General features: G+C 46.3%; 1 protein-coding gene across 16 annotated transcripts in view; it reads right to left on the minus strand.

Moving 5' to 3' along the window:
* Nucleotides 1–15,607, minus strand: part of KALRN (kalirin RhoGEF kinase) — a 645,891-nt gene that overhangs the window by 54,357 nt on the left and 575,927 nt on the right. For all 16 annotated transcript variants that reach the window (XM_033855735.2, XM_073804132.1, XM_073804131.1 and 13 more), the window contains 5 exons: nt 7,717–7,847; nt 3,190–3,256; nt 1,222–1,325; nt 972–1,041; nt 563–649 (listed from right to left, as the gene is read on the minus strand). In XM_033855735.2, the coding sequence (XP_033711626.1) occupies nt 563–649; nt 972–1,041; nt 1,222–1,325; nt 3,190–3,256; nt 7,717–7,847 (459 nt within the window). The remainder of the gene's footprint in view (nt 1–562; nt 650–971; nt 1,042–1,221; nt 1,326–3,189; nt 3,257–7,716; nt 7,848–15,607) is intronic.

Here is a 15,607-nt window from a genome sequence, read left to right on the forward strand (position 1 = left end):
CGGCCAAATCAGAAATGAAGGGCTTCCCCTGGGACACCACAAGCCTACGGGCTGGGCCCTCAACTCAGATCTGCAAACACTCAGGCAAGGGCTCTTTCCAGGTGATGGTGTTGCCTCTCCTCCAGCACAATAAACGCCTCCAGGGTGCGGCAGCACACACACTTTAGGTGCTTGCCGGGCCTCGGGGAACGGGACAGAGGCTACGTACAAGGTGCTGTGAGCCCCTTGTTGAGGGTCCTCAGCAAGCAGCCTCCAGGGCCCGGTGAGGAAGAGCGTGGGCGCAGTGGGCTCCGGGGTCACGGAAGGGGGACCGGAGCTTCTGCAGCGGGCTCTGCGTTACAGAGTCGTTCTGCCGACGGGGGCTCTAGAAGAGGAGAGGAGCTAACGAGAACTTAGCCAAGAAGCTAACGGCTCTGTTGAGGCAGCCCTCCCTGTCCTGCGGGATGGACAGTGCCGTGAGGGGGCCACGCGCGGACGGATGACGGCCGGTGTTTGTGAATGGGGTGGTCCCGGCCTGAGCGTCTTGCCCACACTGTGGTTCAGCCAGGCCCGAGCAGCTTACCTCAAAGTAGGCGTCGTACTCGGCGACGATGTACTCGGAGCGCGGCTTATTCTGGCAGTACCACACGTAGATGTGCAGCTTCCGCTCCTGCAAAGGCAGAGGGAAAGGCGCTCAGGCAGCTGTGCCTCGCGCTCCATCTCAGAGTGCTAAGCTGGTCTAGGGGCGGAGAGACAAAGGACAAAGATGTGGCCCATGTTCTGGGGCCGCACCAAAGAGGCTAAATATCCAGGACAGAGGAGAAAAACACAGTGGGCAAGAGCCCATCTTCCAAACTGCCAGGAAAGAGAGAAAAGACCCCAACAGCTCAGAGAGGGATGAGGAGGGAGAGCAGAGGAGGGAAGGGACAGTAAAATGCATGCAAATGCGCATGGTGGGAGGGGGAGCGGAGGGGCCGCAGGGCAACACTCACATATTTAATAAAGAGCTGTGCCAGTCTGTCTTGCTCCTGGATACATTTTTCCAGTTCACCCAGGAAAACACTATAAAAGGATGGAGAGAAGAGAAGGAAGGCACATTCTTCAGAACTGTATCATTTCTCAGTGGTGAGATGAATGACACAAGACTCTCCCCAAACCCCACCCTAAGGTCAGACACAGGGGGAGGACAGGAGAGTCCTGGATTCCAAGACCCCCTGATCCTCAGGGCAACGTAGCACTTACTCCTTATGCCAATCATAAATCTGGTGAATATTTCCAAACACGATTTTATCCTTTCCTCGCATGTCCTCAGGGACACCCTTTTCTTCTATCCTCTTCATGAAGCCCTGCGGGGCGGAGGCAACGGTGAGTAAAGCGTTTTCACGAGGAGGCTTTCTGGGCCAAGCCCCACCCTGCAGCCCCGTGAAGCCCCCAGTGCGTGTGAGGAGGCGGCCAAGGGCTTCTGTGGTTTCTCCGCACTCAACCAGGACTTCACCCTTGTGCAGAGGGACAGACAAAACTTCTGTGAAGTTCTGGGTCCCTTTCTTTGTCTCCAGCCCCCGTAAGAAAGCAGGACAAAGAAGAAACAGTTGCCTGTTCTTCTCCCATCTCCCAATCCAATTAATTACGTCTTTAAAGGCTTAAAACTAGATGTGTTTGACCTAGAAATAAGTCTTAATAGGTGAATACTTTCGATTCTGTAAAGTGCTATCATATATAATCTTATCGCAGTTTTAAAATCAGGTTCTGAGGTTGTACCAGCATTTATCCCCATCGAAAGATGAGAAAGCCAGTGCATGGGGAATTATGGGATTTGTCTAAGTCACACCACTGATGTCTGACTTCCCTGGACCTCAGTCTGTAGATTCCCAAGCCTTCCACTTCCAGGCTGGACTGCTTATGGAGGCTGCTACAACTCTAGCTGCCCCCATCCCACCTTGGAACAGAGGATAACTTTCCCCAAGTTAGAATTCAAGTCTTCTATCTGCCAGGTTAGTCTGTGTATCCAAGGTTCAGGACAGGTAAATACGAACCCCTAAATCAGCAGACTGCATAGGATGGGGGCTTACAGACCCAATGTAAGGAACCAGCAGGTGATTCAGATATCAGGCATTCACTTTTTAGACTTCACATCCTGTCGTTTAAGATGATTAACAGCAGGGCTCTAGGGAATCTAAATTATCCATTTAGTTTCTTAGACTTTTTCCTCCAAGTGTCTAAATCCCCCTAAAGTAAACCCCTATGGAGAGAGCTGTTCTATTTACTATCAAGTTGACTTTTAACTGTGGACCTGCCAATCTCGCCTTATTGGTGGTTTTTTCTTTGTCCTCTTGGTAGCAAACTAGGGAAACATGGAAGCCCCAAGGTTTCACTAAGAGTGACCTGCTTGACTTGCTTAGTGCCCATGCTGGCTCATAACTGTGAAGAATATGTCTGTATATTCTTATATTTATGGTTTTATATATATATATATATATATATTTATTTATTTATAACTAGTATATATATTGGTTAGATACCAATGAAAAGCTCTGGAGACAATAACTTGGTCACCTAAAACAAGGTGAAATGGATTCAGGTCTAACTAAGAGGCTGCAACATTTGGGGCCCTACCCTCCTCTAAATCTCTTATAATATTTCAAGGGGAAAAGAAAAAAACTTACCTACATATTCTATTTGATCTACTACCATTTTTAGTTTCATCTCTACAAATACCCAGGGAGAGTAAAATACATACTGTCAAGTTAAATCACCATGGGGCCAGGACTTCCCTGGTGGCACGGTGGTTAAGAATCCTCCTGTCAATGCAGGGGACATGGGTTCGATCCCTGGTCCAGGAAGATCCCACATGCCGCGGAGCAACTAAGCCCGTGTGCCACAACTACTGAGCCTGTGCTCTGGAGCCCACAAGCCACAACTACCGAGCCCACAAGCCACAACTACTGAAGCCCGCGCGCCTAGAGCCCGTGCTCTACAACAAGAGAAGCCACCGCAATGAGAAGCCCGCGCACCGCAACGAAGAGCAGCCCCCGCTCGCCGCAACTAGAGAAAGCCCGCGCGCAGCAACGAAGACCCAATGCAGCCAAAAAGTAAATAAAAATAAATAAATTAAAAAATAAACAAAACAAAACAGAACACCACAGGGCCCAGGTAGGGTCCAATATGCCACTGGCTGGGTGACCACAGACCCGCCCTGAGCCATGTACTCACCTCTACCACAATCCCCAGATCCTTCACATAGTCTTTCTCTGTCTGTACCAGTTCATTCAGGACAAACCTGAGCAGGAGATTAAGAACAGTGAGGGTTCCTCTTCACTGTGAAGCAAGAAATCTTCACACTGAAGTTCACAGGAAAGTTACTTTGGCGTCTCTATGACAAGACCACCCAAACCCACGCTGGGCACCCTGGGGGAGGTGCTGGCTGGTGCCCTCTGGATGAGAGGCCCCCGCTGCTCAGGAGCTGAGGGCAGCGGGGCTGAGAAGGCTTTCCCAGATGGCAGCAACAGCCAGAAGAACAATGCTCACAACCCAGCATCTGTCTTCCTATTCCTTATGCTTCCTCCTCCCTCACCTACAACTGAATAGTTGTACAGACACAAGGCAGAAGGAATAACAGTCACTTGGGCAAAACTGAGTTATGAAAGCTTCGAAGCCAAGGGATCAGCAGGAGGCTTTTCCTCCTTCGTGTCAGCTCTGTTCTTTGCTTAACAAGAAGAGAAAGACATCTGTCTGATAAGCAACCTTTGGGCCTCAGAGACACTGTCATCAAGTGAAGTGTTTGAGATACAGAAGCTACAATCATTCAGGTAGGCGCCCATGGTAACTGGCCTGCAAAAATCCCCCGTCCAGGCCAGAAAGATTCCCTAATCACCCCTTTCAGTGTGGCCACATCCCCATCCCCACCCGATGCGGGATTTAATCACTATGAGGACATTTACTTTCTTGGTTTCTTTCTTGTTAATGATTTCTTCCTCTTAGAACATTTGCTTTTGTGCCAGTTGCTTCATCTGGCTTTCCTCAAGCTTATGAGAAGGTAAGTACTATAAGCCCTGGTTTATGTAGATGGAAATACTGAGGCAGTATCGCCCAAGATGACAATGTGAGAAGCAGAGCTGGGATTTGAACCCAGTTGTACAAGAGTCCAAAGACTCTGCTCTTTCACTGTCGCCCGCTGCCTGGTTAAACGACTCAGACTGGCTCTCTGGAGTCCCTGAGGCGTCAAACCCAAACACTTCTTTCTTCCTGTCCAGACAGTAAAGAGCTGGACATAAAACACGTATGGCTGTGCACAGGGGCAGGGTAGGTGTACGCAGCTTAATGGAGTCTGATTTGTATTATCTAAGTTTGAAAGAGTTTAGCCTGGAGCCATACAACTGCATTTTTGACCCGAGTGGCAGAAGGGGTCAAGCTCTAGGATGTCAAAGAGGGGCCCCAGCCCAACGGTAGTAGCTGTTCTGAACCCAGGAAGCAATTCCTCTGAAATTCTTGTCCATACAGCACAGAGAAGCCACCGAATCCCCGGGCCTAGAGCCTCAGGGCGATGGGGAACACAGGCTTCTTTATCAGCATGCCCAGCACTTCCAACCAGCTCCCTCTCTCTGATACACACAATTATGTGTTTCAGGCCACAGGAAGGAACTGGCAACGCCAAATAAAAGCATTTAAATGTATCTTTAGCATGGTCCGAGTTACCACTTGGAAGAAGGTGGTAGAAGAAAAACCACAGGAAAGTTAGAGTGGGAATTTGGGGCTAGAAGGGCCTTCTGGAGATGAAGTCCAGCTCTCTGCCTCTGGGTGGTATTTCTGTGCTAAGCTACCTGCTGACATTGAAGTGTGTCCTGGGCTTTCCAGCCTCTAGGGAAGAGGATTAGACTAGGTGCTGCCAGTGGACCTAGCATCTCCTCCCTTGAAGAGCTGATGAAAAACACTTGGAGAGATAATGACACATTAAAAGACATTCTGAAAAGGTACATAAAAGATTTATGCTACATGCATCTCAAGGCAGTACACAATCAATTGTCAAATAAACTGAACTGACAATAAAGCAATTTTTTTCATGTTCAGTTCTTATGAGTAAAGGTTATTTACAAAGTAAATGCTATTCTTTGGTCCAACTAAACTTCTTCCAGCTACAGGTCAGACCTACTTCTGACGTCTATCCTTCACAATGGTAGGGAATGGCTGGTCTTCCACAGAAAAATCTCTTACAGCCTTTGCACTGGCTGTTGCCTGTGTTGAGAATACGTTTCCTCCATGGCTACAGGCTAGTTCCTTACCTGCTTCTGGTCTTTGCGCAGACCGCTTTGGTCAGAACCATTTAAAGCCGCAACGTGGCCTCATCCATACTCCCGATCTCCCTTACTCTTTTTTCTTTTCTTCCAGCTTCTAACATACTACATGATTTATTTTACATTTTGTTTATTGTATGATTTCTCCCATTAGAATGTAAACGTGTCACGAGAGCATGGACTTTTCTTTTGTCGTTATTGTTTGTTTTATTCACTGCTGTGTACGCCAAGCACTTGGTACATAACAGGTGCTCAACAAATATTTGTTGAATAAATGAGTGGCTAAAACTTGAAGACAATTAAGTCCATTCTTGGCTTTTTTCTTCTCCTGGACAAATAACTGTCTGTTTACATCTTCTCTCCATGGAGCTCTCGTTAAACCTTTTGAGGGCTTACTGGATTGAGTCTCAATTCTCTATCCCCCCCAGCCTCCAGCTTCACATCCTCTCTTTCATCGTGACCATAAAGTATAGCAGAATAAGGACAATATACAGTAAAAGGAATGACTCATTCTAATGCCTGGATTTTTGGGACACTGCAGGATGTGAAAATATGTGGAGGAGGGCGAGAGAGTGAGAAGAGGGGGAAGAAATGAATGAATTGGGTAAAAGAAGCAACAAACCTTTGCCTGTTGGAGCAAAATTAGACAATATCATGTCTGGAAGCAAGACAATGACTTAAATGACTGTTCATAGGCCCTATTACAAGAGTAGAGATAAGCTTTGCCAAGGAACACCTGTCACCTTAAAGGTTACCTCCCTAATATAAGCTTTCACCTTCCTGATATAAGTTTTGCTTTGGCTTGACAAGACTGGAACATCAGCTCCAACCCTGCCTCATCTATGTAAAAACTGAAAAGCTAAGGAGAAGCAGCTTTGTACAAGTCCTAAGAAACTTCCCTTTGGGGATGGTATTTCTTTACCCCTATTCTATTCCTGGGGTTCCCCCTGAGCACCCATAAAGTTAAGGGGGTAAATATGGAACCAGAGCACTTACATGACACTTGCTCATTTCCATTAGGAGGTGACAGCCCTGCTCTGGGGCCAGGCCCTAGCTATGATGTTTCCTTGGTAACAGTTATAAATGGTCACTTCGTCTATCTGCAGGCAACAGAAGGACCTGGCCTCCTTTATTTTTGCTAATCTTCATGTCTATGACCAGGCTAAAGGAGTGACTAGTTTGGGGCAGAAGGGCAGGCTAATTAGCAACAGGGCGGGACCTTTTCCGCCTGCCTATCCCATTCTCACTGTGCTTACCATCTCTCACACATCAAGCTATGTGCAAGACTCGTTAGCAGCTCTGCGTGCAACACAGAGTGAAACCCTAAACAACAAAACTGAAGTTTCGGAGGGACTGCAGTTTTGCAGTAATGGTGTTGCTATCTGCTTGATCGAATCAAGTAATAGAAGATTGACTTCACATCACGGTAGATAACTCAAACCTCACAAAACATATGGGTTCTTGTGAAATGGACTGCCAATGTGAATTGTATTTACCCCTAACCATTCTAAAAGTAAAGAGGTTCTCTTGGAACTCAGCCCACAGTGAAATAAGTCAGACAGAGAAAGACAAATACTGTATGATATCACTTGTATGTGGAATCTAAAAAATAAAAAAAACTAGTGAATATAACAAAAAGGAAACAGACTCACAGATATAGAGAACAAACTAGTGGTTACCAGTGGGGAGAGGGAAGGGGGAGGGGCAAGATAGTAGTAGGGGATGAAGAAGTACAAACTATTATGTGTAAAATAAATAAGCAAGGATATATTGTATAGCACAGGGAAACATAGCCAATATTTTATAATAACTATAAATGAAGTATAACGTTTAAAGTTTGTGAATCACTATGTTGTACACCTGTAACTTACGTAATATTGTACATCAACTGTATCTCAATTAAAAAAAATTGGGCTAACAAAACCCCCCCAAAAAACAAATATTACTCTATAAAAATTTTTTTTTTAAATAAAAACCGCTGGAGAAGGGGTGGAGCTAGAACCCAGCATGGTAGCCCAACAGCTCCCTTTTCCTATACGTTACTTTCCTACATGTGGGGAAACGTTTCCTCGGATGAAACTCCGTCAGACTTTCTAACATGGAGTCTTTGATATGGAGCCACAGTAATGGTCCCATAGTTCCCTGACCTTTGTTGTTTTGTTTTTTATCAGCATGTTTTAAATTTCTAACAGACTTGGTTATAACCACACCATCAGTAATAGCCCTTATCTTACAGAAAATATTTCAGCTGAAAATCCTTAAAGTCAGTGCCAAACAGCCCGTTGTTGATCAAGGTCACACTGTATAGACCGGTCACCTTTACTTAGAACGAATGGCGCCAATGGAAACACAGTGTGGGGAATCCTTAATTCTCCCCAAACTGCACAGGACCCCGTCCCTTGTCCATTGCACACACGTGCACCAGGCTGGAGTCTGGGGAAGCACTTACATCCTGCCTCTCAGGGCCTTGGCTTTCTGTTCTTCTTCCAGGTTTCTAGGAGGTGTGGGTGGGGTCATGCCCTCATTCAGGCAGCCTGTGGGGTCTTTCAAGCTCCCCCGGTACGAGCCTCCTTCCAGACTCTGAAAAGAGAAGAATGAACAGCCTTAGAGAAGTGAACGTGGGAAAGTGGTCTGGAAGTCCTTGTGCCCCCCCAGCCCAGCCACAGCCAACTTGGTGGATTACTAACCAAGGCTGTCCTCACTGAACTTCAGTGAAGTACCAGGAGGCCAGAGACTCCCATCTTCCTGCAGCAGGGAGCCCAGAGCCGCCACCTTCTCAGGCAATTAGGATGTACTTGGTGTCAGGGGCCGCCAATTTCCCGAACATAATGAACACCGTCAAAGTGATTGATCTCTGGGTAAGAGCTCCAGAGGTAAAGCTAATCGTCGCAATTCTACACCAAACAAGCAATGAGGAAAGAAAATCCTCACTCGTAGGACCACCAAATGTGAATTGACAAGGGGAGGGCAGTGATAGGAGAATTTGTTCAGTAAAATCATGTTTGTTAAATCAGCTACGATTTTCTTTGAAGAGGCCAATGAGATGTAGACAAGAAGAGGTAAACAGACTTTAGCCTTTTCTAAAAACATCTTTGCTAAGGTTACTTACCAAGGGCTTTCTTTCATTTATTAATCCCTTTCATCTCTTTTAATTAAAGTGCTGCAGGACGAAGAAACAAGTTAAAGGGGCACTTCCCTGGTGGCGCAGTGGTTAAGAATCCGCCCGCCAATGCAGGGGACACGGGTTTGAGCCCTGGGCCGGGAAGATGCCACATGCTGCGGAGCAACTAAGCCCACGTGCCACAACTACTGAGCCTGCGCTCTAGAGCCTGTGAGCCACAACTAGTGAGCCTGCACGCCACGACTACTGAAGCCCATGCGCTCTAGGACCTGTGCTTCACAGCAAGAGAAGCCACCGTAATGAGAAGCCCGCGCACAGCAATGAAGAGTAGCCCCGGCTCGCCACGACTAAAGAAAGCCCGCGTGCCGCAACAAAGACCCAATGTACCCAAAAATAAATAAATAAAATAAATAAATTTAAAAAAAAAAAAAGAAAGAAAAGAAACAAGTTAAAGGGATTAATATGTTACTCTCGAAAGAGCTAAGGGTAAAGGATTCTAATCCTAGATCTGCCAGTCCCTGGATGATTTTAAGGGAGACAGATAAAATTGTTCCATGCTTCAGTTTTTCTCCATTTTCAAGTTGGGTCTCTCTTTTCTACAGATTTTTAAGGAAAAGTCAGAGACAATAGGTGTACAACCCCTTGAAAAATTTAAAATGCTCTACAGTGGTGGATTCCCCCACTGCCCCCCATGGATGGAAGTATTAACAATAAGGATGCTAAAAGATGGGGTCAATCTTAACAGTTTTATAAGTGCTGTAGAAGAAAGAGCACGCAGCTTAGCATTTCGTTATGCAAACTGGCAGAAACCATGTGGATAAACAGTAAGACTGGAGACCAAGGTCACGGTGGGCAAATGGAAAACAAATATGGGAGAGTAATCCCAACTAGCCACACAAAACGACTGTCTCCTACAGCCACTGTCGTAGGAAAAGGAAAGGCTTTACTTTAGCCGTCTTTGAAAACATCAGCCCTAAGGTTAAAGTCACAAAGATCAAGAAGTGCCCCCAGGGCTTCCCTGGTGGCGCAGTGGTTGAGAGTCTGCCTGCCGATGCAGGGGACACGGGTTCGTGCCCCGGTCCGGGAAGATCCCACGTGCCGCGGAGCGGCTGGGCCCGTGAGCCATGGCCGCTGAGCCTGCACGTCCGGAGCCTGTGCTCCGCAACGGGAGAGGCCACGGCAGTGAGAGTCCCGCGTACCGCAAAAAAAAAAAAAAAAAGAAGTGACCCCAAAGGTAGTAGGAACAAAAGGCTTCAGCATGGTCTCAAACAACCCACACTTGGAGTATCTGTCACAAACTCACTTAGCTGCTGTATTTCAACAGAGGCTGAATAGAGTGTAGGAAAAGCGCAGGTAAACAAAACAAAAAGCGAACGAGGTGACCAGTGGGGCCATTATATGAGAACAGGTGGGGATTACTAGAATTGGAGGCTGAAAAACTTAAAGCTGAGATGTCAACCTTCTTTCCCCCCACTCCATCCCCAGATCAAAGGCCTGTGCCAAGGGCCAAACATGAATTTGTTACCAACACTAGAAGCCAGCATTAAGAGGACAGGGTCTTCAAGCTCGAGAGAGAGAGCTGCTTTTAACTTGACATGAAGGTATCTCACAGAACAAGTAATCAACCACGGACGTTGTCATGCAGAGAAGCAGCCTAGGCTAAAAATATAGAAAGGTCAAGAAGAGTTTAGCTACATTTATGGATTCAGGATCTGTAACCAGTTATTAAGGAAATGAGTGTTTGGTGCCGAGGTCTGACAAGCCACCGGACAGACAGGCTTTCCAACGACATGTGACATGTCCCCTGGTGCCACCACCAGAGACAGGCTCCCCAGGCAGATGGACCCAGCTGGAGACTGATCCAATTACATGCCTTTTACCTCCCCTCCCACTGTCCCCACTGTCCTGTTCTAGTCTTTGTTCTGTAGCTTGCTGGCTGGCAGGGTGCTGGCTGCAAGGCGTGGGAAACAGGCTTACATCTCTGCTACAAGGCCCTTCCGTGGACCATCCCTCTTGGCGTGGTCCACTCTCAACTCTTCTACAGAATGAAGGACATCTGAGGAGTCCAAAGTGTCACACAGGGAGATATGTTCCATCTCCTCTTGCCCGACCTGTTATACGAGCAAAGAAGCCCAAGTTATCTCTGGGGAAGGACTCTCTGGGATGCAGTTGAGGAAGGCAGAGGCAGTGAGAGAGGAAGTAGAGGGAAATATAGGGTTTGGCTAAGCTGTATGTTAGCTGTCTCAAATAATGGCATTGGCTATAAATACTTATAATAATTCAAGAGTGATTCCTTCTGAGAACCTGGCTACCTGTGCTAGAGTTGGGATACGAGGTTCCAGCCAAGGGCAACTATGGGTGACCTGCAATTGTCTGTGCTGCTCCTTGGGGGACATGGGAAGTGATGGCTGGTTGATGAGCGGTGGGCTGTGCTGCCCAGGGAGGACTTCTGCCCTGTCTGGCGCTCAGGGCCACAGCAGTCTCAGCAGACAAAGGAAAAGGTGTGCAAAGGAGGAAGCAACAAATGTTGCAAATGGGTGCTCCTATAGCTGGTGCCATGTCAGGGAACAGAGATGCAAATAGGATTCAAAAAAGAAGATTAAGTACGGAGGAAGGCTACTGCCACAATAAAAATGAACACATTTCCTGTCAGCTCGATCTTGGACCACATACCCAGAAAATGCCCTTCCTCTGGTCTCCTATATGCACCCTTTCCACACCCCCTGAACAGCATTTATTACACAGTGTTATGACTGATTTGTTTGTACTTAAGCAAATATTTATTGTGCTTCTACTATGTGCTGAATATTTACAAAGTGCTGGAGAAATGAAGACGGATAAGACGTGGTTGCCTGCCCACCAAAATCTAAGCTACAGTGGGCATTCTTCTAGGTAGGAGGGGTACTATGGGGAGGATGAAAAAAAGGAGCAGGCAGCTCTATGATAGGATAGGGAGGGTTGGGAAAGGCTTAATGGAAGAGGCAATGCTTGAACTGAGTACTGAGAAATGGAAAGGATTTCACTGGATACACCAATGGAAGGATGATCCAGGCAGGAGGAGCACTGTGACTAAAGGATCAAGTTGAGAAATTACACAGGGCAGCCTGGGAAGCTGAAGGCCACCTGGTATAGGTAGGATACAGAGTGTGAAGCAGGGGGAGAGGGGGATTAGCAAGTAACTGTGTGTTATGTGAGTTGGGGGGAGTGGGTACTAGGGAAAGAAGAAGTAGGGAGTGAAACAGACAACGCTGGAGAAGGATGCAGAGATCAGATCATCAGAAGCCTTGTGTGTAGCATATAATCTGCAAAAAACCCAAATCACTATGCTGAACACCTGAAACTAACACAAGATTGTAAATCAACTATATTTCAATTAAAAGAAAAAAGTAGAGACTTTACCTTCGAAGACCAATGATGGGAGAATTTTAAGCAGGAAAGTAACATGATTGGATTTAAGTTTTAGAAAGATCAGTCTTAATGCTCCTAAGAGCTTTTCATGACCTGGGAAAATGTATCTGATATGACAGTAAAAGGAAAACAGGACTTAAGTTTTATATACTCTATGATTAACTACATTATTTTAAAAATATCTAAATTTCAACACTGACTATGTCTAGATGATGATATGATGAGATATAATTTGTGTTTAAACTCTTGTCATTTTTCCCATTTTTCCTGAATGAGCATATAATTGCTTTTATTACAGAAAAGAACTATTAAAAGTTTTTTTAAAAAGGTAAAACGAAAGAAAAGCAAGATCCCTCCAGCAGTCATGTGAAGAGACGTCAGGCTGAAATCAGGGAGGAAACGGTTGCAACAGTCCAGGCAGGAGAGGATTTTTGAGCATTGACCCTTGACTGTGAGCTCCATTAAGGAAGGTTCTGTGCTGGCAGGACTGGCACATAGTAGGACTCTGAGAATTTATTGAATGAAACTCAAAGAGTTTTATATGAAACCTCTCGGTCAAAGCTCATCTGATAAAACAACAGTCAGGGAGCTGATCCAGCACCATCTCCCACAACCAACCCCTTAGCTGTCCCACCCTTTTATACGAATTATAAATTATACTAATTTATACAAATTAGTATGAAATCTCTCGACAAAAAGTATTAGATCTTAGTCATTCCCAGGCAACTTGGGGGTAAGGGTAGGGAAGACATTTTATAGTAGAAAAACTGAAATCTGGATTTTCCAGGCAAATGACATTACAGGTTTGTGACTTCGGGTTAAAATTTTTGTTGGATATCTAAGCTATTCCATTTTAACAAGCTCAGGCATCTTTTCCACAGAGGGGTGCCAGAGGAACTCGGCTCCTGAAAGCATACATCTACATATTGGATATGATGGGGGGTCATTATTTCCTCCCGTCTGGACAATGAACTTCTGTTAACTCGACCTTTTACAGAGCAAGCTGATTCACCTAAAGGAGAGCAAAACACCCACAACAAATGCAGCCTTGCCCTAGTCACGTTCTGTGGCCCACAGGTTGACCTAGGGGGGTGAATGCTATCAAAGTAGGAGAACCAGAGGGCAGGAAGTCTTGCTGAAGCAGGCAGGACTAATTCTCAGGATGCCAGGCCAGCAGGCAGACTGAACAAGAGCTCGGTCCTGGCCAGTCCCTTCCCCAAAGATTTTCAGCCAAGGGTCTGCGAGTGCCGTCCTGAGCCCAGTAAACTACTGTGATGTGCCTGAGGACGGGAGCTCAGGGAGGAGGCTTTCTTTTTAGGGGCCTAAACGTTCACCTCAGGCAGGTGATGGAATCCTGGGCTGTTTAGAAACACACTAGATTCCCTTACGGCCAGGAATCTCTTGCTTCTCAAACTTGAGGAATAAAGCCAAATGACATAGATTGCTAAACTATTACCCTGCAACATTCACCCAACCAGGATCTACTGACTGACAAATACTGTGTCCCTGTGTTCAGGGTGTGACTACAGAAGATAAAGGATGACTGGTTCCCTTTCCCTGCTTCTTCACAATGCAAACGAGCTAAGGGCTAACATTTGTGGGATGCTCACTTATCAGTTTACAAAGTGCATTCACACCTGACTCAGTCTTCAACATGACTCGCTTGAGATGAGATCCAGGTGGACAGAATCATTGTTGATAAGTGAGATAAAAGAGAGGCCCAAGTAGATGAAGTAACTTGCCCAGGGCTACGCAATAAGTAGCAGAGACTGGACTAACATCTAGGTCTTCTGATTCCTTATACACTCAGCACCACCGCCGCCAGTCCCTACGTCTAGGAAAAACTTTACTAAAAATCACATGGGAAAGGCAGGGGGAGCCTTAGTCCTGGCTTAGAGTTAAAGACAATACCTTTAATACAAAACCCAGAACAAGTATTTCAGCTCTCTTTGGGGGGAGGCGGGTGGGCATGCTCTCTTGGCAAACAAAAGCACTGATTAAAGACCAAGGCTGGCAGGTGAGACCTCAGAAGTATCCATTAATGCCCAGAGGGACTCGCCAAAGGAGTTTCCAGGGGTCTTCGGGGTGTTATCTGCAGGTGAGTGGGGAACCGCTGTCCTGGTTGCCTAACAGCAGCTTTCCAGCAGGAGAGATCACAACTGCTGGAGGCCACAGCCTTGGCACAGTCATGACCACGAGACCATACAGCACCAAGGGCAGCTTTGGGACTCAGGGACACAAGGGATCTTATGGCTTCTGGGTGGAGCCGGGGGGCCAAATGATTTCTTTTTCTTTTTTTTTTTTTTTGCTGACAAAGCAAGAGACTTTATTGGAAAGGTGCACCCAGGCAGAGAGCAGCAGGGTAAGGGAACGGAGGAGAACTGCTCTGTCACGTGACTTGAAGTCTCAGGTTTTATGGTAATGGAATTAGTTTGCAGGCTGTTTCTGGCCAATCATTTTGACTCAGGGTCCTTCCTGAGTTAGAAATGATTTCTAACTACAGCATTTAGTGCCATCACTTGAGCAACCAAAATAGAAATCAGAAAGAACCTAAGCCCTAGATATAAAAGTCCGAGTATGCCAGATGCCCCTGTAATATTTCCAGATTCTGTAAATTGGGAAGGACCTTATTAGTTCTTCTTATACTGAGCTAATTTCCACCCACACGTTCTGCCCTCTGGAGCAACCAAGAGTGAGACCAGCCCTTCTTTTCCACAGCAGTGCTCAGTTATGAGAAGACAGCTCTCGTGTGTCTTCTCTCTCCTAACTTCTTCTCCCCATTCTTAACCCCAGTTTCTGCAACTCTCCATCAAATGACATGGACCACGTGGTATTGGTTTCCTCCTCCAGGGAGGGCCCTTCCACTGAGTTCAAGAGCATTTTAGAATGCCAAGTTCAGAACCCGATACACGACTCCACACAACTCATGACGGGCATGGTCTGAAGAGCTTTGAGTACAATGGGGCTATGACGCCCCTGGATCTGTACGTTGTACTTTCATTGACCCAGCCTACGACCACACTGGCTATTCTGGCAGCTGGAACACTCTTGCACTTACAGTTAAATAAAAACTCCAGAACTTTTACAGGCTCTAGATCTTATCCTCTTCTAAGCTAGAGAGCTCATGAGAAACAGGCATACCAGTCTCGGAGGTGAAGACGTAACTCCGTATTCTCAAACGCAGCTGAGGAAACAACCAACTACTGGTGCTCCATCACTACCCCACAGTGGGTACGTATTAAGATGGGAGGAAAGAGAAAGTAGACGAAAGGAGAAAGGATGGAATTTTGGTTAGAAGATTCTGAGAAATCAGACTACTGCTCTTGCATTCCTTTCCATGACATACGCTTGGTTTTATATGTCTGGCCAAAGAAATCTCTATAATTCTGGGTTCACTGCAGGTCCTCAAGAAGTAGCTAGTGGTGGAAGAAAAAGTTGAAGCCCTTATTATGGTAGAGTCACCACCGAAAGGCCATTCATCCAACAGTCATTTGTAAAGAGCCTGTTACGGGGCCAATCAGCTCCAGCATTATCCTACACTCCCTCTACTCTGGGACATTTGCTCTAATGTGACTTCTCAGCACCTGTACTCACATGTTTAACACCTGACCCATGGATCACACAAACTAGAGGCCCATTGAGGTGCCCAACAACAGCAGTAGGTGAGCAGTAGCAGGAGGAAAATGGTAATCCAAAATATGAAAAACACAGACTTTTAGAAACAAGTGTTTACTGATGTAAACACTTCCCTGGGCTGGTCAGGGAAGCTCTTGTGGAGACATGAGATCTGAGTGGGACCTTGAGGGGCTGT

The sequence above is a fragment of the Tursiops truncatus genome, chromosome 4 (genome assembly GCF_011762595.2).
Source record: "Tursiops truncatus isolate mTurTru1 chromosome 4, mTurTru1.mat.Y, whole genome shotgun sequence".
NCBI classification, from domain to species: domain Eukaryota; kingdom Metazoa; phylum Chordata; class Mammalia; order Artiodactyla; family Delphinidae; genus Tursiops; species Tursiops truncatus.